General features: G+C 39.8%; 1 protein-coding gene and 1 long non-coding RNA gene across 3 annotated transcripts; both read right to left on the reverse strand.

Annotated features, from left to right (window-relative positions):
- On the reverse strand, positions 1-20,698 carry LOC120735401. Its single transcript, XR_005696242.1, has 3 exons — positions 20,688-20,698; positions 15,710-15,712; positions 1-421 (listed from the first exon to the last, which is right to left on the reverse strand). It is a non-coding gene; the product is annotated as an uncharacterized LOC120735401 (long non-coding RNA).
- LOC120735399 (interleukin-1 receptor type 2) lies at positions 7,266-16,576 on the reverse strand. 2 transcript variants are annotated; one of them, XM_040034762.1, is made up of 10 exons: positions 16,129-16,576; positions 13,912-14,005; positions 12,606-12,864; positions 12,035-12,209; positions 11,716-11,893; positions 11,172-11,261; positions 9,316-9,381; positions 9,049-9,184; positions 8,360-8,505; positions 7,266-8,187 (listed from the first exon to the last, which is right to left on the reverse strand). In XM_040034762.1, exons 2-10 carry the CDS (start codon positions 13,994-13,996, stop codon positions 8,042-8,044), a joined length of 1,281 nt encoding a protein of 426 aa, XP_039890696.1. In that variant the 5' UTR covers positions 13,997-14,005; positions 16,129-16,576; the 3' UTR covers positions 7,266-8,041. The 2 variants fall into 2 exon arrangements, with proteins under 2 accessions (XP_039890696.1, XP_039890697.1); XM_040034763.1 differs by lacking the exon at positions 16,129-16,576 and having other exon boundaries at positions 13,912-14,022.
- Position 20,699: the final 1 nt, after the last annotated feature.

Below are 20,699 nucleotides of genomic sequence, written 5' to 3' on the forward strand. Positions count from 1 at the left end.
TTTAAAATGTGAAAGTTCAAAATGGTTGTAGTTGCACAAATGATGAAAATATACCAACAAAAAACTCATGAATACTGGGATCTGCTTTCAGTCAAATTGTAGATTTTAAACACTGGTGTCAGAGTTTCAATACATTCCTGGTATTGATAGAAGTTGAAATAGTGGTAGAAAATAGTTGAGGTTGCAGCTACTGTGCAGTCTCTCCATTAAAACCATTAGGTTTCATGCAGCACTCAACAAGAATTCTGGAGAACTCACTCTGTACCACTTGATGGAGGAAGAGATGTTGTAGCTGTTCAGCTTATTCATTTCGTTCTTCAGAGGGCAGCTCAGATTGTCAGTGACTCCTTTTGTAAGTGGCTGATAAGCTTTCCTCGGCCTTCCACATTCTCCTGTAGCTCTTTCATCCACCACCAGTCGGCTGGCCTGCCTGTAGCAGTGGGAAGGAGTCCTGTTGGAAAATTAAGTAGAAATATTATGAATGAATGGATAATTAGGCACACTAGTCTTAGCAGTGAAGGACATTTTTGACCCTCAAACTCAAATGAGAATTCAAAAGTGCTTTAAATTTGCATAAATCTGAAATGATCTGTAAAATCCTTATTACCTGCTATAGTGGATATCAAGGCATCTAAGCTGGAAAACATGGTAATGGGCATGCATGTATAGTTTAAGTGCAGCATCTAAATATAAATTCAGTTTAATGGAAAAGCCATCTAACTTTAATACTATCAATATGTTTTATATTACAGGCCAAATATTAAAATAGGTTTTACTGGATTCTTATTATATTAGTTTAGTTCACTAATTGTCTAGTCACAACCTCCAGAGAATCGTGTCTCTATTTCAACACTTATATTTATGTTAGGTTTCTGAAATAGAATACAGTGGTCCCTCGTTTATCGCGGGAGTTATGTTCTAAAAATAACCCGTGATAGGTGAAATCTGCGAAGTAGCCAACTTTATTTTTTACAATTATTATGGTGTTTTAAGGCTGTGAAAACCCCCCACTACACGCTTTATACACTTTTCTCAGACAGGCATGAACATTTTCACGCTTTTCTCTCTTTTTTAAACACTCTCAAAGTTCAAACCTTCATAGAAAAATAAGTCCAGTATTATAGAATGAAACCAAAGGCACCCATGGTTGCCTTTGACAGTGCAAAATCTTCCGTCAACATTGTTGTGTTTGTTGGGGAGAAAACTTACAAACATACAGCACTTCAGAGACAGACAAGCTGCACACATTCTGTACTGTACAGGAGACACGGCACGAGATTGATTCACAATGGTCTACAGCAGGGGTAGGCAACTCCAGGCCTCGAGTGCCGGGGTCCTGGAGGTTTTAGATGTGTCCATGATCCATCACAGCTGATTTAAAGGGCTAAATGACTCCTCAGCATTTCTTGAAGTTCTCCAGAGGCCTGGTAATGAACTAATCATTTGATTCAGGTGTGTTAACCCAGGGTGCGATCTAAAACCTGCAGGACACCGGCACTCGAGGCCTGGAGTTGCCTACGCCTGGTCTACAGCCAATCAGGATGCAGAACACAATGCGCTGTACAAAAAAAAAGCATGCAAAATTGCACACAAAAAATCCGCGAAACAGTGAGGCCGCGAAAGGTGAACTGCGTTACAGCGAGGGACCACTGTATAGTATAATAGAATCTTTCAGGTTATATTGAAATTGAGTTACATATTTTTGCATGTAGCTCTTGCTTTTTTAACAGTATTTATTTTTTGTTTACAAAATTCTTGCACGAGTTCTCATAATCAAAAATAAGCAGTCACATAGGTTGTGTAACTTACTGTTTTCTATTATTTTCTAATATTTCAAGATCTGCAGGTGCAGATCATGTGAGGTGAGGTGCGGACCCATATGCAGACAACACAGGAAACCGTGAACTTGGGAACAAAAAGCAAGCTGTTTATTTTGGGCTGAACATTACGATACAATATAAAGAAAAACCAGAATGCAAAAATAACCTAAACCGGTAAAACTACTAGGAAACCTTGAAACCATGAAACACAATGAGACAAATGAGCAGAGACTCGGAAGAGGGACAAGAGAAGACTGAAACAATACATACACAAAAGGGTGATAAGGAAAGTGGAAACACATGGGAGCACAGCAGGAACAAATTAAACACAACGAGATAGGGGAAGCAAAACTGAACACAATGAGACAAGGGACCATCAAAATAAAACAGGATGTGGCCTGCAGACTGAGACCCACACAAGAACACAGACTGGTGAGACAACCACAAGGAGGAGAACGGGTAAGGTGAACACAGACATGGCAAAGGTGTTGAGTGAGAGGGAATGAGGGACACAGAAGGAAAGAGACGTAAACACACATAACACGACAGACACTTACAGGCAACAAAGGGCAAGAGACCAAGACACAAGAGGAACCTAACAGACAAGAAACTAAACTGGGAATACCAGGGAACTCAGGAACATGAAAAGAACAGACTCAAGACTAACTAGCGGAACCTAAATATCATCATTACATTACAAAACAATCACGAAAACACAGGAAACTCAAAATACTAGGTCCAAGGCCCAGAACCATGACGCTAGTGCTTCCTACCTCAGTATGGTCACATAATCCCCACTGTCATTCATGGTTACATTGAGAATCCACAGAGTCTCCTCGTGCACCAGGATGTGACCAGTCTGACTGCTGATTTCTTGGCTTGACACTGAGTTGTACCACGTGATGTTGTAGTCAATGATGTCTGAGGAGACCAGTGTGCTTCTCAGCATAGCCACATCTCCAGGAACAGAGAAAACCTCAAACTGGAGTTTGTAGTCAGTACAGTTCTCTGCAACATACATGTAAGTGTGGAATAGAGAAAAAAAGTTATTTAACCTTTTAATGCTAAGAAATCAAACATTTCAAAGGCAAAGATAATGTTCATCCATCCATTTCTCTGTTCGTATGTCTATTTTCTACCACTAATATGGGTCTGGGTCACGGGGGCAGCAGTCTAAACAAACCACTATCTCCAACAGTGTCCACATCATCGCTGACATTGCATCGATCCTTCAGCTGATCTCCCGTTCCACTGTCTCCTCATGAACAAGATCCTGAGATATTTAAACTCTTCCAGCTGGGGTTCAACCTTGTGTCTGAACCATGTTTGAAGTGCTAATTTTCATTGTAGTTGCTTGACACTCGGCCACAAATTTCCCCAGCTAGAGGTCACCAAGAGATGAAGCCAACAGAACCACATTACACACACATGACATGGTGGAGGAAAGGTGGAGAGCAAGCTTGACTTTGTGAGTTTGTAAGAAAATCTTTGATCCAGGTGCAAGTGAGAGTAAGTAAGATCCAGTAAGATCAAAATATCTGGAATGATGATGTTGAAATAAAAATGGATGAAGAGCATTGGTACATATTTCCCATTCTGTTTTAAAATAATTAGTACTACGTCGTGAGGGATCGTAAGAGGGTCCCCTGTTTGCCTGTTTAAGATGTATGGAAACTGAGGTAGGGTCAAAAGTGGAACAAAGGTCAATTTTAATTTGCCTCATTGGCAGTCTGTCAAACACTTCAAAACACTACATTATTAGTCAGCGTAACAGCTTTGAAATCATTCAGACTGTCCACAGCAGGCTTTTTAAGAACTTGGATAATAGTGGGCGACTTAAGACAGAATAGGATGTTGGCTTTTGCTAAATTAAAGATAAATGTAAAGACAGACGTTCGTTGATTGGAGCACACCTTCAGGACTTTCCCAGGTATTCCATCAGGGCTAGCAGCCGTCCACTGTTTACTGACCTGAGCAACTGGAGTGCATTATATCCCTGCACAGACAGGGCCGTAGTGTGTGCATCAGGTGTGGGTGTTGTTGCTGTGCTCAGGACAGGTGTGTTCTTGTCAAATTGGGCAAAGAGTCAATTGTACTCCTTCTCTCGAGTGAGGCATCTGTGTTGGAATGCAAAGCATTCTTGGAGTTGGGCAAGAGTTCAGGCCATGTCTTATTACTCTTGAATATGGGCCTTGTTTTCAGCCTGAGGTGGTGTAGGCTGGGACAAGGAGCATGGAAAGGTGGCCTGATTTCAGTGAAATCACCACGATCACCTTAAATATACATAGTAATAAAGTTGTTTTCTCTCCCTGGAAAATACACAAAGTTACTCCATTTAAGGCCAGTCTTCCTGTGTAGTGTGAGGAGGTACCATGACCACAGCTGTACATGTGAACTATGATTGCACAGGGTGGTTCGTGGGATGTCATTATTTTCTTATAACTTTGCAAGTATGTCTGTGCTATCACCAGAAACAACGCCAAGCTGCAGGACGCAAAAAAAAATTAACTCCACAGTAATATGCATGAATCTGCCTGTCAGATTTAATTATTATTTAACTGAAACTGAAGCTGCTGGAACGTCATTCCCTGTCATCCACTTTAACTCCTCAGTAATTTGGTCCAATATTGACTTTTCCACAAAAGTCTATTTAATTGCACTTGTTGTGGCTCTTCACCTACGATCAGTTTTCTTTTTTCTAATCATGGATTAGAAAAAAACATCACTCATCAAAATACTTTGAATTTTTAGTGTACAGTTAACTTTTCCTTTTAGTGATTGTACTTTTCCAACATTTGATCAGCAGCTCCATAGGGTAGCTCAGATATAAATACTCTTAGGATTTCATGATTGACTCTTAGTATTTTTCCAAAATGATTTATCACCAGTAATACAACTGAATTGAAGTGGTGTACCATCACATGTAATATGATATTTTTTTATAATGCTAAGGCACTAGAACCACCTGTCCTCAGACATCCTGGTGAACTTCTATCGCTGCACCATCGAGAGCATCCTGACCAACTGTATAACAGTCTGGTACGGGAACTGCTCTGCCTCGGACCGGAAGGCGTTGCAGAGGGTCGTGAAAACTGCCCAGCGCATCGCCGGAGCACCACTTCCTGCCATAAAAGACACCTACAGGAAGCGGTGTCTGAAAAGGGCTGGGGAAAATCATCAAAGACCCCAGTCACCCATCACATGGACTCTTCACCCTCCTACCCTCTGGGAGGCGCCACAGGAGCCTACGGACTAAGACCACCAGGTACCGGAACAGCTTCTTCCCCACAGCTGTCAGACTCCTGAACTCTGCCTCCTGACATCTGACCCACGTTAAACTCATGGACTGAACATACACACAATGGACAACTGTACCCTCAAACACACAATAATAACATGGACTGAACCACCACTCACAACCACCAGCACTTTATATAGCCTCTGTAGAAACTATCTACACCCTCACTTATCTTAACTGCACTACTGTATAGCTCTGTGTAAATAATCATTCTGTACATTCGATAATCTTTAATCCTACAACTGTTTACAACTTGCATAGTTCCCATTTCTGTATAGCTGTATATCTCAGATTCTGTAAAGTTATTTATTTCATATTCTGTATAGTTTTTCATATTTATATCCTGTTCATATCCTGTACATAGCTTGTACTCACTACAGCCTGTACATACTTATAGTTATAGAATATTCACAACATACTTCATACCGTGTACATTATAACATTCCATAATAGACCCATTTCTGTAATATACTCACATATCTATATTATTGCTAATATATATTGTAATATATCTATATCACTAAAGCACTTCTGGATGGATGCAAACTGCATTTCGTTGCCCTGTACCTGTGCATGTGCAATGACAATAAAGTTGAATTCTATTCTATTCTATTCTATTCTATTCTATTTCCCTTGAGGTCGGAGCTCTGCTTGCATAAACATGTAAAAATTACACACACACAAAGCATTGTGTGTGTGTGTTTGTTTGTGCAACATTGGCATTTGTTTACTCAGATCCAAGGCAGGCCAAACCTCTGTGTTACAACCTACATACAAAAGACACACATTCACAATATATGGGTACACAAGTCTGTTTTATTTCAAAGTGTTTCAAACTTTACAGCGTTTGTGTGTGTGTGTGTGTGTGTGTGTGTGTGTGTGTGTGTGTGTGTGTGTGTGTGTGTGTGTGTGTGTGTGTGTGTATTGTGTAAAATAGTGTTACTCACCCTCTTCAGATCCTCTACATATTCCACACAGCCCGAAGAAAAACACAAAGCTTACCAGAACTAGACTTAAGTCCATGGCTGAAAAACACACAGATACACAACATTTACAACACAGCATTTATGCTAGAAAGTATATAAACATCATAAAATAGCAGTCAGGCAACAACTGGAAAATTTTATGCAGTGAAAGCAACAACTTACCAGAGCCTTTAAAACCCATCAATGATCAGCAGTAATGAACGACCTAACTTTACTCTGCCTCAGATTTTTCCTCTGCTTGCTTCTCCCTTTCTCTTTCTCTCACGATCTAGCTTCCTCCCTCCTCATTCCTCATGAGTGACTTGTGTTGTTGCGTTTGAGGAGTTGTTTATATAAACCTCAAATGCTACATAATGCTCTTTGAGTGGAAACAGGACTTTGCAATTTTAGGCGTTGCTGGAAGAATGAAACTGTCTTGTAAAGAAAAGTAGACTGAAACTAACAATGCAAAGTTTCCTCAACTGCAGCGCAGCCCAGAGAGAAAGTTTCAAGTGTAAACTGGAAAATACAAAGTCTCCAACCAAACGATTATCATGGTAAATGGACTGATTCTTATATAGCGCTTTTCTACGCTCCCGCAGTACTCAAAGCACTGTATACAACATGCCTCATTCACCCATTCATAGAAGCACTTCTAAACTCAAGTGGAAACTAATAAACATTCACACTCCAATGAACGCATCGGAGGGCAACTTGGGGTTATTATCTTGCCTAAGAATATTTGGCATGCAGACTAGGGAAGCCAAGGATCGAACCACCAACCTTCCAATTAGTAGGTGATCGGCTCTACCACCTGAGCCACAGCGCCTGGTATTCCCAGGCGGTCTCTCATTCAAGTACTAACCAAGCCCAACCCTGCTTAGCTTGCGAGATTGGGCGTGCTCAGGGTGGTATGGCTGCAGTCAGTCACTGCCTGACTCTGCCAGCGTTGGAGAAAAAAAACTGCTTTACTTATTATTTTAACCTTCATCTTGGCAACTGGGGTGAGCACAGACCGCTGAAGTATTGTCAGTCAGTTTGTTAGGCATTTTGAGGCATGGCAGTGGATGGAGATGATAAACAAAAATGTGTAAAGTACTTGACATAGGTCAAGTCAGTTTTTCCATTTAAATGTGTAGATATGAAAGTTTGCAAATTAAGCTCTTCAACAGAACACGATGCTTCCCTGAGAACATTTATTGCACTTTTTAACACATACACAGTATAAACACATCAGTAACAGTGGTAAACAAGCATTTTGCTACTGCAATGTTTTCACCTGTGCCAACTTTGATGATGTTCCAAGTATTACACAAAGAGGATAACTGGACAGAAACAGCACTTCAGCATTTAAGAAATAAGTTTAGTCCTGAGAAAAGTGAAACCAAAATTAAGGAAGATGTTTTTGATGGACCTGAAATCTGGGACCTGATGCTTGACACTGAGCGCAAAAGGAAATTGAAGCCAACTGAATCGGAATAAACACATTATTACAGTTTTGGTGGGAAATAGTTAAAATTCCACTCATCGTCTTGATATATCATTATCCAAATGTGTAAAAACATCAGTGATGTCAGTGTGTATCTCAAACATCTGGCGTGTTGCCTTAAATTTGATTTCATGTCTTGATTCGGTGTAAAAGAACTAGGTAACACAACGGCTCATCTTTTACATGCTTCTAACCTTACAAAAAAACATTGTTCATCTTTGAGTGTCAGAGAGGTATTTGTTTAATTCATTCCAGTGAATCTCCACTGCAAACTATAACATCAATAACATACATAAAGTTATTCATTCGCTGATTAGCAGCCTTTAGCAGTGGATTTTATGGACAACCCTAAGAAAGACGTGGTGCTGCTCCTGGATATCACACGGAAGTAATGCATAAAAAACAATCTGATGTAAAAGGTAAAGTTTAAAAGGAGGTCTCTGATGAGGGAGCGTGCACAGCGTCAGAGCTAGAAGGTGCTGCTCTGCCGAGCCAGAAAGTAATCCCTGTTCTTTTTCCTTCTAGGTTTGAAGAGGACGTAGAGAAACACAGAGACCACTGTGAGGAATGAGATCACAGCCCCTGCAGCCACAACCACCCATGTAAAGGTGGAGTCTGTAGACAGAGAGGCAAAGGTAGATTAGTGTCTTTACATATCAAGGTTTAGTTGTCCTGTCTTTGGTTTGTTGAGATCACCTCAACAAACCAAAGACAAAAAATATAACTTAACACTGTGTGTGTCGTCAATTTTGCGAGAGTTCGCAGCCTGATGTGAAGAACAGCTCACCTTCTAGTCGAAGCTGTGCAACAACTTCTCGTCTTCCTCCTTTGTTCTGAGTGACACATTTTAACTCTGACTTCTCGTCTTCTTCTGTTATTGGTTCGACAATTAGCCTCAACTCAATCTGGCAGCCTTTGGACACCCTGGTAACCCTGGAAACATCGAGACAAGCAGCCGTCTGTTTTTAATGCTGTGAACGAGGCCTGTCTCTAATGATTACACATAAAGAGTAAATCATTAGAGACAGAGCTGTTAGCAACACCTGGTAGTAGATTATTTCAATACTGGTGGATCAAATATCCATAAAAACCTCTCAGAAATGTGTTATTTAACTTGTCTGAGAGGCAAGACACCATCACAGTTTTTTAAAGACCAGATCCTGTAGGAGCGCAAAAGGTTATGTTGGAAATAGGCACGATCGCAAAGTGGGTTTGGAAGAGCACGATGACCCCGGTGCACAGGGCTTATCTTTAGCATGCACATACACATGTTTGTCTGCTGGCCTTTCATTTGAATTTTCTTTTGCAATTTTTCTCATAATGGTTCCATCCATTTATTCTCTAACCTGCAGTCAAAATCGAAGAAGCTATTATCATTCCAAAGTAGCATCAGTTGAACTCGTAATGAACTTACATTTAAGTTAGATAAGGTTTACGTGTAATTTTAGAACCAGTGCAGACAAAATCAAAAATTACCTTCTTCCCCCCTGCAGAGCACGCTTGTCAAGGTACGATGACTCCACTGTCTGGCTGTTTACCAACCATGTGACCTCAGTAGAATCTGCTGTTTGACATTCGGTGAGCACCTGACAGAACAGTTTCAGTCCTGAACCTAAAGAAAGTCAGAGGCAAGTCTAGATGAGACATTTAATATATATTTACAGTCTGTTTGGTGTATGTTTATTTAAGAATGAGGTTGTATTGTTATTATTTATTTTAGGAATAAAGAGTTTTATCACTCACCATGTGGACTTTCAAAAACAGTTCCATTTAGTGGTGAAACAATCACAGGTGGCTGAACTATTGGAGCTAAAACATAAACAAGGGATTTCTTCATGAACAGTCCCTCTGGGGAATTTGAATTAATCAAATTAAAGAAAATAAAAACATATCTATTAGGGGTGCAACGATATTCGTATCGATATTGAACCGTTCGATACAGTGCTTTCGGTTCGGTACGCATATGTATCGAACAATACAACATTTGTAATTTATTTTATCAACTTTCCTTCTGACGATGCTGTCTGTGTTGAGCGCTCAGTGAATCTGCGTTCGACTACTCCGCCTAGGCTGCACTGTCGAGCGCAGATCCACTGAGCGCTCAACACAGACAGCATAGTCAGAAGGAAGAGCGCAGGGCAAGCTAGCAAGACAGAAGTTAAGCTCTCCTTGCAACATTCAGATCTGGCGTTTGGAATTATTTTGGTTTTCATGTGACGTATGACCCTGAAGGTAAGCGAGTCATGGACTAAAGTAAAACAGTATGTTGGATGTGCCATGCAATGCTCAATTACATGGGTGGGAACTAGTGTGTTAGCGCAGTTAGCTCGTTAACGTGTTGGCCGTCTAGCCCCATGCACGGGGCGATCAGGGGTAGCTCATTAACGGAGATTTGCTGTGTTGTGGCGTTAAGGTCATTTCAACGAGATCAACCTGAAAGCACTAGTGGGAACACAACGAATATGACTGCACATTTACGCTGACATCATCCTAGTGCAAAGACAAAAACAATAAGCATGCTACTAACTTTAGCCGAGTCATTTAGACAGCTGTTAGCACATGATTCTCCTTATGCTGCTGAGAATATAGCCCAGAAGAAGCGGATAGTATAGCTTTTATTTTGGAAAGAGACATTTCTCTGTAATAAACTCTTTTCCAAAGATGAGTGATTCCTCAATCAGATACAGGGCTTGCAAGATCGCTAGCCCAACGTCCTGGAGCTAGCGATTTTTTTCAGTCGGGCTACCAAAATCTATCTCTTCCCTGCCCGTCGGGCTATTGTAGGAAGGAAAAATATATGTCAATGCTTTTGCATTCTTTCAGAAATGTAGCTGGGTAATTATGTCATTGGCATCGGTGAGCCACTGTCAATATGTGACATATTGAAATCGCGTTTGAATTTGCGCTTGTTTTTTTGCTTTCACTTTGCAATCGTGCGAACTGTGTATAGAGAGCGACAGCACTGATCTGTGAGTGATGATAATTTGTGCACCAATTCCTCTGACATCGTCTTATTAATAGTTAGCTTACTATGCAAACATGACAAGTGAAATCTCCCGCAGCTTAAACATGTGAGAGGTTGATCGCGCAGAGAATCGCTGAGCTTATGCGAGTGCGTGTGTAAAAGCAGCACGATATATATTTTAGTTCTGCTGAGCCAAATAAGACAGGTCAGGGTGAAGAAGTGACAGCCAAAGAAAAGCTTACCACAAAACGGAGAAGTTATGACAAATCAGACTATAAGGCAAAAAGAAAGTGCAGCTTTATGGTTTCATGGACAAAATAATTTCTGTGGCTGCAATATGATGAGCTAAATAACCAGGGCTGCACATAAGTGGTCCGCAGGTGCGCATTCGCTGTCAAAATAAAAAAACACGCACAAGGGTTAGGGTTAAATTTAAAAACTGTACTTTTGAGTTAAAATATATATTTATAATTTTAATAAATGACAAATTAAAAAGGCATGAACATTTTTTTTGTATCGAAAAAATATCGAACCGTGACACCAAAGTATCGAACCGAACCGAACCGAACCGTGAATTTTGTGTATCGTTGCACCCCTAATATCTATCTATCTATCTATCTATTAAAAAACTCACTGTTGACAGTGCTGGTGCTGATTAACCCAGGGTCAGAGGTCACAGAGATGTTAGGCACAGTGGATTTGGTTGTGATCTCAGGATCAGGGCCTGGAAGACACATCCAAACAAACGGCTCCTTAAATAATAACAACAGTGGACTATTTGGCACAGTAATAATCATTAATGTGTTTGATGGAGTTATCTGTGCGGCCCATGCTATTTCCCTAGTGGGCCAGTAGAGGGCAGTGCACCACAACGCTCTAGTTGTAAAGAAGTAAATTGATGATCTTTATGTAAAGTACTTGACCGTTGCACATTGTCATAAAATTAAAGTGATTTGCTTATTTAAGTATTAATTTAATGAATTTTTTAAAGATTTTTTTTCTCATTTGCTCTGCATGTTTACTTAAAAAGAAGCGTAAGTGTGATCTGTCCTCTAGCCTGACAGTTGTATTATACTTAATAATCTAAAACTATAAATGCAGTAATAGCCATGTAATAGATAAAAACTCTTATTTAACCCACATTTCTCAGCACATGCATGACTTTGCAGATCACAAACCTTGCACATGGAGAAGATAGACTCTGCTGACTTTGTACTGCTGGTTGTTAATGCGCACCCTGAGCTTGCAGGTGTAGATGCCTGCATGGGTTCGCTTCACAGCTGGGATCATCAGTTTGCCTCTGTGCTGTTGGAAGGACCCTGCTCTGCCTGCTGGAGGAGCAGTGGTGTTGGAGTCCTGCAAGAAGGCAGCATGTGGTTAAATGACTCATCACTACCAGCCTTAGCCGATTACCTCAAAAGAGTGTAAAAAAATATCACTGTCAACCGCATCAGGCAGAAAGTTCCTTGCCAAGCGCCGACAGGTTCGTTCACTCACCTTGTACCACTCTATCATGCTGTCCGTCTTGTTGAAGTTACGCAGAGATGGACACTCTAATGTCAGCGTCTCTCCCACTGCGGCTGTCACTTTATGCGTCAGCTTTTTCATGTCTACTAAAGTGGGCTCGTACACGTGCAGCTTGATACTTCCAGTTACGCAGTAGGTCTCATTTCTGGAAACAAAAGTGTTACAAGTGACCAAGTTTTCTCCAGTTTGAAAGTTTCAATCCGGAGAGGAAAGTATAAAAAGAAACATACTTTCTGCTAGTTTCTGATATGTTGCTTTGTAGCCACCCTGTCTGTAAATTGGAGGGAGGGCGGTTTTCCATCTAATTTCTAACAAAACAGCAAGTAGTTTAAAAAAAATTGTAAAAATTGAAATGTGAAAAATAATACTTTTATTTTAGGTAATCATTGCATGTTTAAGTGTTGGACATAAAAACTAAACAATGTTGTCATTTGTTCCTATCAGATTACTTATCAGCTTTTGCTAGTTTTACCAGCATCGCCTGTGGAATGAACGGTCTTGTTACTTGGAGAGATCATTTCTCTTGACTCTGGTTAACTACCTGTATGTGCAGGTGTATTTCCCTGAGTCTGAAGCCAGAGCTGGGAGGAGCCACAGCTGGTTATCCTGCTGCTGAACACGTCCTTCACCCTGATAGTTTGTGCCCTCCATCTCATTGTCCTTGGTGATGGAGTACTCAGCGGTTGGGGGGGCAATGTTGCGTTTTTCAAGAACATGGCTGAATATCGGGAAAGAGAGGATTACTGCTTCACCCTCCACTCTGAATGTCGCCACCTCTGGATCGACCAGGTAGCAGCCATCTGCAACAAAAGCATCACTCAAAATGAGTAACTGTGTAAAGATGTGCATGTTCTCAGAACAGCAAAGTTTATTGACTTGGGATGCACTGATTAGAAGAATACTTTGATGACCCCAGTATCTTCTATTAAAATTCTATGTATGTATTTGTCTATTGTTACCAAGGTAACCAAGAAATCTTCATTCTGAAAGTGGCTGACTTTTTTTAGATTGTTTTCAGCTCTATCTGACTAATTTTTAACATTTAACATTTCAATTTTAGTGCAACAGACCACTGGACACTAACATCAGTGAGTGCCATCCCATTTGCTGATATAAGCAAACTTCAGTAACCGTCAACATTAGTAACTTATAGTACATATTAGGGCCATGTAGTGATTAGAAACGACACGTGCAAAAAAAATCTAGCAGTGCAACTCATAAAGTGTGATTCTCACAAGGCAGTCACACTGTCACATGAACATTAAGTCAGTATTATCAAAAACCTCTTTCAGTCCCTCCAACACACCACCTACAGTGCTCAACATTTATTAGACCTCCACCCAGTGAAAGGTTGATCTTGCTTAACCATCACAGTAACACTTTTGATGTTTCTGCAATGGTTAAGCAACCAGTATGATCAAGCTCTGAGATCCAAATTCTATTTTTTAATGTTAGAATATAATTATCAGATTTTTTTTTTCTTTACACTTTTACGAAAAAGCACATTATAATTTTTTGATGAAGATGCCGTACCTAATAATTTGCCAAATATATAGCTATAATTTTTAGTTTTAAAGAACTTTTTGACAGCCTTCTTTGTGTTTTCTCGTTCTAATAATTTTGGTAACGGCTGTACCTGTAGGGCTTGAAAGATCGCGCCCCAGCATCTACATGTAAACATATGTAGAGTGGGTGATGATCATGGAGTCTGCTGTAATAAGATATCTGTCTAAAAAGCAAGATCACCCCACTGTAATACTGTGATGATCACAATGCATTCTCTCTGTGATGAATACTACTGCCTCTTACAGTATGCAGTGTGTGTAGTGTAGCTGCTGCAAGCTCACCTTTCGTTGGCAAAGGAGGTAATGGAGGTCTTCCATAAACGCAGCTGATGATGACCACAGCACATGTTAATGGCAAAAAGACCATGATGGCAGTCTGCAGAGAGACAAACGTCTGAAATAAAACATCCACCAGCAAAACTTGTAGTGATGTTTAAACAAGTTGGTTCAGTTGCTTCCAGCTTTCCAGCTTAAATGTTTTTTTCCAGTAAAACATTAAAGAAAAGGCTTAAGACAAAAAATAACCCACAGAGAGGATAAAAAAGGGCATTGAAGGCCAGAAAAATAACAAAAGAAAAACTTCAAATGTTATCCGGACAAGAGCCTTTAAACACTGGGCTGCTGAGGTATAAGTGTCCTCGCCTCATAAAGCTTTAACCAAATCGGCTTTTATGCAAACTCTTTTCAGATTGTAGAGGTTGTGACATCAGCACATCGTCATCAAAGATGTCGGCAATACACTTCATCTCGCCCCCACATCCTAGAGTCAAATTTAGGGAGTTTACCAATGGCACCACATGGGATGACTCATATTAAACCTTTTAAAGTCACTCACATCATAGGTCAGTAAAATGAATAACAATAGTAACTGGACTAAAGATGTACTATTAAAATATGTTTTTGATGTTCGAATGAACAGAATGGCTTAGTGATAAATTGGGGTTTAGCTACTATTTTTTTTATTCCAATACTAAAGACCTAAACTAGTAGTGAGGACAGGTGTAACCTATAGCGATTTTTATTAAGATCAGGGCAACAATTTGGTAATATATTGCATATTCAGTCAACAATAAATATACATTTAGCAGGGGTGGGGAACTCCAGGCCTCAAGGGCCAGTTGTTGCAGCTTTTAGATCTCACCCTGGGCCAACACACCTGAATCAAAGGATTAGTTCATTACCAGGATTCTGGAGAGGTAATTTAAATCAGCTGTGTTGGATCAAGGATATATCTAAAAGCTGCAGGACACCGGCCCTCGAGGCCTGGAGTTCGACACCTGTGATTTCAAGACGCATAAAAGTGCTACATAATAACATTAGTGTAAGGGCTACTTGTATTTAATTTTTTCTAAATATAGTCTGTTTACTGTATCCTATTTGCACACATATAGTAGTATATAGCATACTTTGAAAGTTTTCTGTATCGTATTTAAATGCATTTTGTTAGGTAAGATTTCCATAGTTTTGTTTCCGTGGAAACAAGTGGATTTTCGCTTCTGTTTTCTCCTCCGATTACAAGGATCAGCTGAGAGAAGTGAACATTTTCTCGCTCTCTCTTACACACAGACAGACAGACACGAGTGCCACACACATGCGTGTGTGATAAATCTTTTCCACGCTGAAATCTTCCATGTGTCATTAAAAGGAAGGCCCATAAAGTGTGGGAGTGCCATTGTTGTAAATGAATATGCATACACAAGTCACAATGCACTGACACATTTTCCAGGATTAAGAGTTTCGATTAAAGCCGAGAACAATTTTATAACTCATTTATTATGACAGGTTTTTTTTACTGCTACTGCCAAACCCATATTAAGCTTACAATGCTATCTGTAGTTTCCTTCAGTTTAAGTATAATATTATAAATACTGCATGTGCTCTTATGATAAGCTCAATATTTCATAATTAAATGAACCTTCTGTATTCACACAGTCTACGACGAAACTAGAGAATTTGACCTCCACTTCAAAAATATATCTCAAATTATTAACGCAATGATGGCGACTTAATTCGACATTAAGTTGCGGATGCCTTTGCATTTATCGTGAAAATCACTTATTTAAGAAAAAAAAGTATACACATCCTCGTTGTTGTGATTCAGTAGAACTGTCGGTCTGAGAAACATTTACATTTTTTTCCTACAGTGCACCCATACAAATATTTTATTATAGTAGTTTTGGATAAACTCTAAAGTCTCGATCTGTTGCAAACTAAGTAGATTTAAACATTTGTGCAACAAATGAAATATTTAAAGTAAACATGCTGTGACAGTAAAACCCTGCAATGTAAATGGTTGCAAATATGAGAAAACAGAATAAAATATGGAATTTTCAGTACTTATTAGTACATAACAAGCGTATTATTGTTAAAAAGTTATATATTATAGTTAGGCAGTTTTGTTATATAAGCAACCATATGTGTGTACATATAAATACGGCGCACGCGTGTACTTAACCTTACTTTCCTATGATTACATACACAGCAATGCAGTATACTCACGGTGTAAAGGTGAGCGTGGCGGTGGTCCTGGCAGTGTGACACTGGTGACAGGTAGATGTGGTGACAGCGTGGACTGAAGCAGCAAATGATCTGTTTCCTATTGGCTCAGGGGAAACCCGCAGTCTCTTTTCAATGTTCCCACCCCTCTGAGGTGGAAATTTCTCAGGTTTCCCAATGTAATGCAGTGTGATGTACAGCTCACCACTCTAGTCTGGTGACTCCAAACACACAGTATATACACAAACCCACTCAGATGCACTGTGGAAAAAGACCTATAATGATTTCCAAACAGTTTCCCGAGTCTAAAGGCAGCATTCTTGTCTTACATCTGTTTACAGCTGTTGCTCACTGGAATGAGCTGCTGCTTGTGTCTGCATGGACATCTCTGTTTGTTTTAACACATGAACACACATCATCACGAGCGTCACAATGTACTCACAGCCAGCAATGCTGTGTGGAGCCATGCAGGCAGTTCCCCCTGTTGAGATATTGAGCTGCCATTAGCCACCCCGTCATAAAGGGGTTTGTACTTTCACTGTGGTTCTGAAATTACTTTTTAAAAATTGTGTTCATTGAAAAGCTGTCATTTAAAAGACCCTCAAAACCTTTCTGCTTTCTTACCACTCTTTCTCACAAGCTCTAAGCAATTTGGAGACAATAAGGCAATTTGTTTATTCACAGTTGTGATTAAACTGGTGGAGTAGGACAGCTCACCAGCTGTGGCGACACCTTCTACAGTATGTGAGCGTGCACACCTTCACATAAGCAGGGAGCGTTTGACATTTCACTAAGCAGAAACAAGAAAAGCAGCAGTTTTGCTGATGTCGACATGATAAATGATTTAATGTTAGCGTAGCTGAAACTGTTACTCATTTGGGATCTAAACCTTTAGTCATAAAATTACTGGAATTCTGGATTTCAATGTTCTTATTATAAGAAATATAAACTTTTCTTCGAGGGATCCAAAGACATTTGCAACTACTTTATTCAGTACAATTCAATACAGATATTATTATGACTATGATTATGATTATTACTAGCACTGATGGTGTAGCACTCATGGCTGTACAAAGTGTAACAGTAACAGATGGATGAATATATCTGTATTTATAAATGGCATACTGAGGAGGTGTAATGATATATAAATGCTGAATGAAGTACTTGCTAATACATTATTAATGCTTAACAGTGTGGCACTGATATAAAGTATTACCTTTTATTTATATCATGTATTTTGAGAGAATAATCTAGCTCAGAGGTGGATGCCTCAGACAATCAGCCTGGCAGTGTTATTGGATTTAGCACTGAAATAGTTTTAAAGGCTTTTTCTAATAACTGGTTTGCAATTTAACACAATAAGCTTACATTAGGTCACACTATATACTACTGAAAAACAGAAACCTACTTAGACGCTGCATTAAAAATTATACATTTATTTTACATTTAAAAAGTGTAATTTGTTTAAGAAAAAAGAAAAGAAAGGATCCAAACTCGTCCATTTTGAGGTTTTTTGTTTCCCTCGGCCAAATTTGTTTGCTCAAACATTTAGAAAATGATATGCATAAGTTCTGCACATGTCCACAAAGCTTGCCCTCCGTATAACTAGAACAAAAGACAATTGCAGTATAGTTTTATTTTATTTCATCTAGTCTTATAAGCAGAAATATCATTGCAGTAGATTTTCCAAAATCCACAAATATAAACTGTGTTCGTTAGAAGAGAAAATTGGCATCCAGCTTTGCAGTTATTATTAAAACACAGCTCCGTAGTATTGCAGTGACTCATTGCTCTGTCATCTCCTTGCGTAGCAAATACAGCGTCCATCTCTTGCGCATTATTCCTGCATTGCTCGCTTTGATCCTGACTGGACATTTTCCAGTGTAGAAGTATGCGTATGTATGACATGAAAACACTGAAGTGATGGAAGTGATGGGAAATAATCCCATATCAGGGTAGTGTTCACAACACAGGAAAAGGTTCCTGTTTAGATTCAGTGTATTTGATTACAAGTGAGACCAGCACATGTAAATAACAGTACTTGACTACATTCTAGAAAATGGCAACTTTGTGTCACAGTCCTTTTGAACTTTAGCCCAGTGTATCCATATAATGTGTAATCCTGTAATCCTCCACCTGCAAACTCATGAGTCCCATTATCCTCGACCATCTCCTTTATCAAAACCTGCTTTAGCAGCTGTGTCACGTGTGACATTTTGTGTAAAACTACGATAGTTTCCCATTAAGGTAATATTTATGCATTCAGGAAATTTGCAAGCATGCAAACGTATGAGCGTTGACATGTAGGCCAGAGATACACATTTTTTTGGTTGCTGTAGCCTTTTCCAAATAGTTTATCCAACAAAAATAACAGTAAATATTACACACTTGGTATCAGAAGACAGGAACGGGGCGGATAATGCACAGCTATGCACAGGCCTTTATCACACACACACACTCACACACACACAAACGCATATATCCAAATTAGCCAGTATCTTTAACGCATGCAGGTTAAAAGGAGACCAAGACAGAACATGCCGTTCCTTTGATGACCGGACTTTGAGGAAGCAGAAGATGTTGCGTGTTTTGGGAATTTTCGAGTTCGCCTCAGCATCTGTAGATAGCAGTACTGGATAGATGACTAAACAGTTTGACACGTTGGCTTTCCTGTCCGGTGCTAAGAAATCCACCTTCTAGGGAGTCGACATCCAGCAATAGGCCAATTTCTGTTTAAGAACCTGTTGATCAGCTGAATATTAATTGACAATGTCGTGCTTAACTGAAAAGAGCACTTCCTTTTGGGGGCACAGAACAAATGCAGAACCAAGAAGTGAGCTTAAAAACACGTTTAATTGTTTTCATATTTTTTCACCGTTATTTATTATTACAGGGCTACCATCTGTGAACCAAGTATGTAAACTGACATTTGTACATTAAAAAAACATCTAAGAAGGTGAGATTCGACTCCCCGTGTGCTGTAAAATCTGCTGCTCACAGGAAACGACACAGACAATAAATGCCATTGTTTCATCACCCAGTGTGACAGACTAGACAAACTACAGGTTGCATGGAGTCGGCCAGAGCAGTTAAACTAAATTAAAGCTGACCCCAAACCCGGAGTAGTGTGAAGTTGAGAAGATTAGAGCTTTGTGCTGAAAGCAGCCATCAGACGAGGAGTACACTGTGCTCATGAGCTAAGTCAGGGGTGTAGAACTCCAAGCCTCGAGGGCCAGTGTCCTGCAGGTTTTAGATGTGTCCTTGATCCAACACAACTGATTCAAATGGCTAAATTACCACCTCAGCATGTCTTGAAGTTCTCCAGAGCGCTGGTAATGAACTAATCATTTGATTCAGATGTGCTGACCCAGGGTGAGATCTAAAACCTGCAGGACACCGGCCCTCGAGGCCTGGAGTTCGACACCCCTGGGGTAAGTGTTGCAGGAAAATATCACCCACACCAATGCACCTACCATCCAGCAGACTCAGCCGACCAGCATTCTTCCAATTTTTTCAACTTTGAGTGAACCCGTGAGAACTGAAGTCTTAGTTTCCAGTTCTTAGATGAGTGCATTATATTATATTATTATTATTATTATTGCCTTCCTATCGGCTCAAAACAGTCTGGCCATTCACTTTTGACTTTTAGCATCATTGCGGTGACTGGGTATGGGAGTTCAACACTGCATTATCAGAGTGTGAATGTGTCTTACTGTGATGCAGTAAGCACTCGGACATAAAAACAAGTACATGGGTGAATGTTGTATACGTGGGAAAGCCTCTGAGATCTTCCTTATTGAACTTGCACATAAGCTTCATTAATAACATTGCCATTCTAATGTTTAGCTTCAGCAGGAAGTCATGATATGTAATACATCTTGATACATGCCTAAATGCACTGAGTGGTGCACGTGATTGCACAGAAAATAACACTTTCACACAGCCCCAATCGGCCCCTACCCGAGTCTGGTTCTGCAGGAGGTTCCTTCCTTCCTATTGTCGCCAAGTGCTTGCTTGTAGGGGGCTGTCTGATTGTTGTGTTTTCTCTGTATTACTGTAGTTCCTTTACCTTACAATATAAAGCACCTTGAGGGGACTGTCATAACTTGGCGCTATATAAATAAAATTGAATTGAATATAAATAATTTAAAAAGCTGTTATCTTTCAGCTGTTCGTGTGAATGAATATCCTCTTGCACAAGATATTCTGAGAAAATTACCTTTTCTTATTACTTCCCTTTTTAGCTGAGCTCAACAAGAATTCAGAATTTACAACATGCCAGTAAGATAACTGGACTTTACCGTGTCGTGAATAAAGGAACAATCAATATAATCCAAGCTTTTTTTTTTTTAGTGCATTGCATCGTGTAGCTGAGCGGAAATGGTAATTTTGTCTGAAAACAATATGCACAATTTCCACAAACAAAGCATTTGTCGAAATCGCCCCATACATGCAACTGATGTGTTCCATTTTGGTCTGTTGGCCAACACCTGTTACAACATGTCTGTTTTCAATGTGCGTGCGTGTACTTGGGGAGCAAACATCACAGAGAGGCCAAAGACGGAAGGGCACAA

This window comes from Simochromis diagramma, unplaced genomic scaffold (assembly GCF_900408965.1).
Source record: "Simochromis diagramma unplaced genomic scaffold, fSimDia1.1 OVJJ01000091.1, whole genome shotgun sequence".
Taxonomy (NCBI): Eukaryota; Metazoa; Chordata; class Actinopteri; order Cichliformes; family Cichlidae; genus Simochromis; species Simochromis diagramma.

Bases quoted from the DNA above. Each gene is read 5' to 3' on its own strand.
- LOC120735399 (XM_040034762.1), bottom strand. From the start codon at position 13,996: ATGGTCTTTTTGCCATTAACATGTGCTGTGGTCATCATCAGCTGCGTT. The intron at 12,865-13,911 runs GTGAGCTTGCAG...CTTTTGTTGCAG, and splicing joins ACCTCCTTTGCCAACGAAAG to ATGGCTGCTACCTGGTCGAT. The intron at 8,506-9,048 runs GTAATTTTTGAT...CGATGTTTCCAG, and splicing joins GCTCTGCAGGGGGGAAGAAG to GGTTACCAGGGTGTCCAAAG.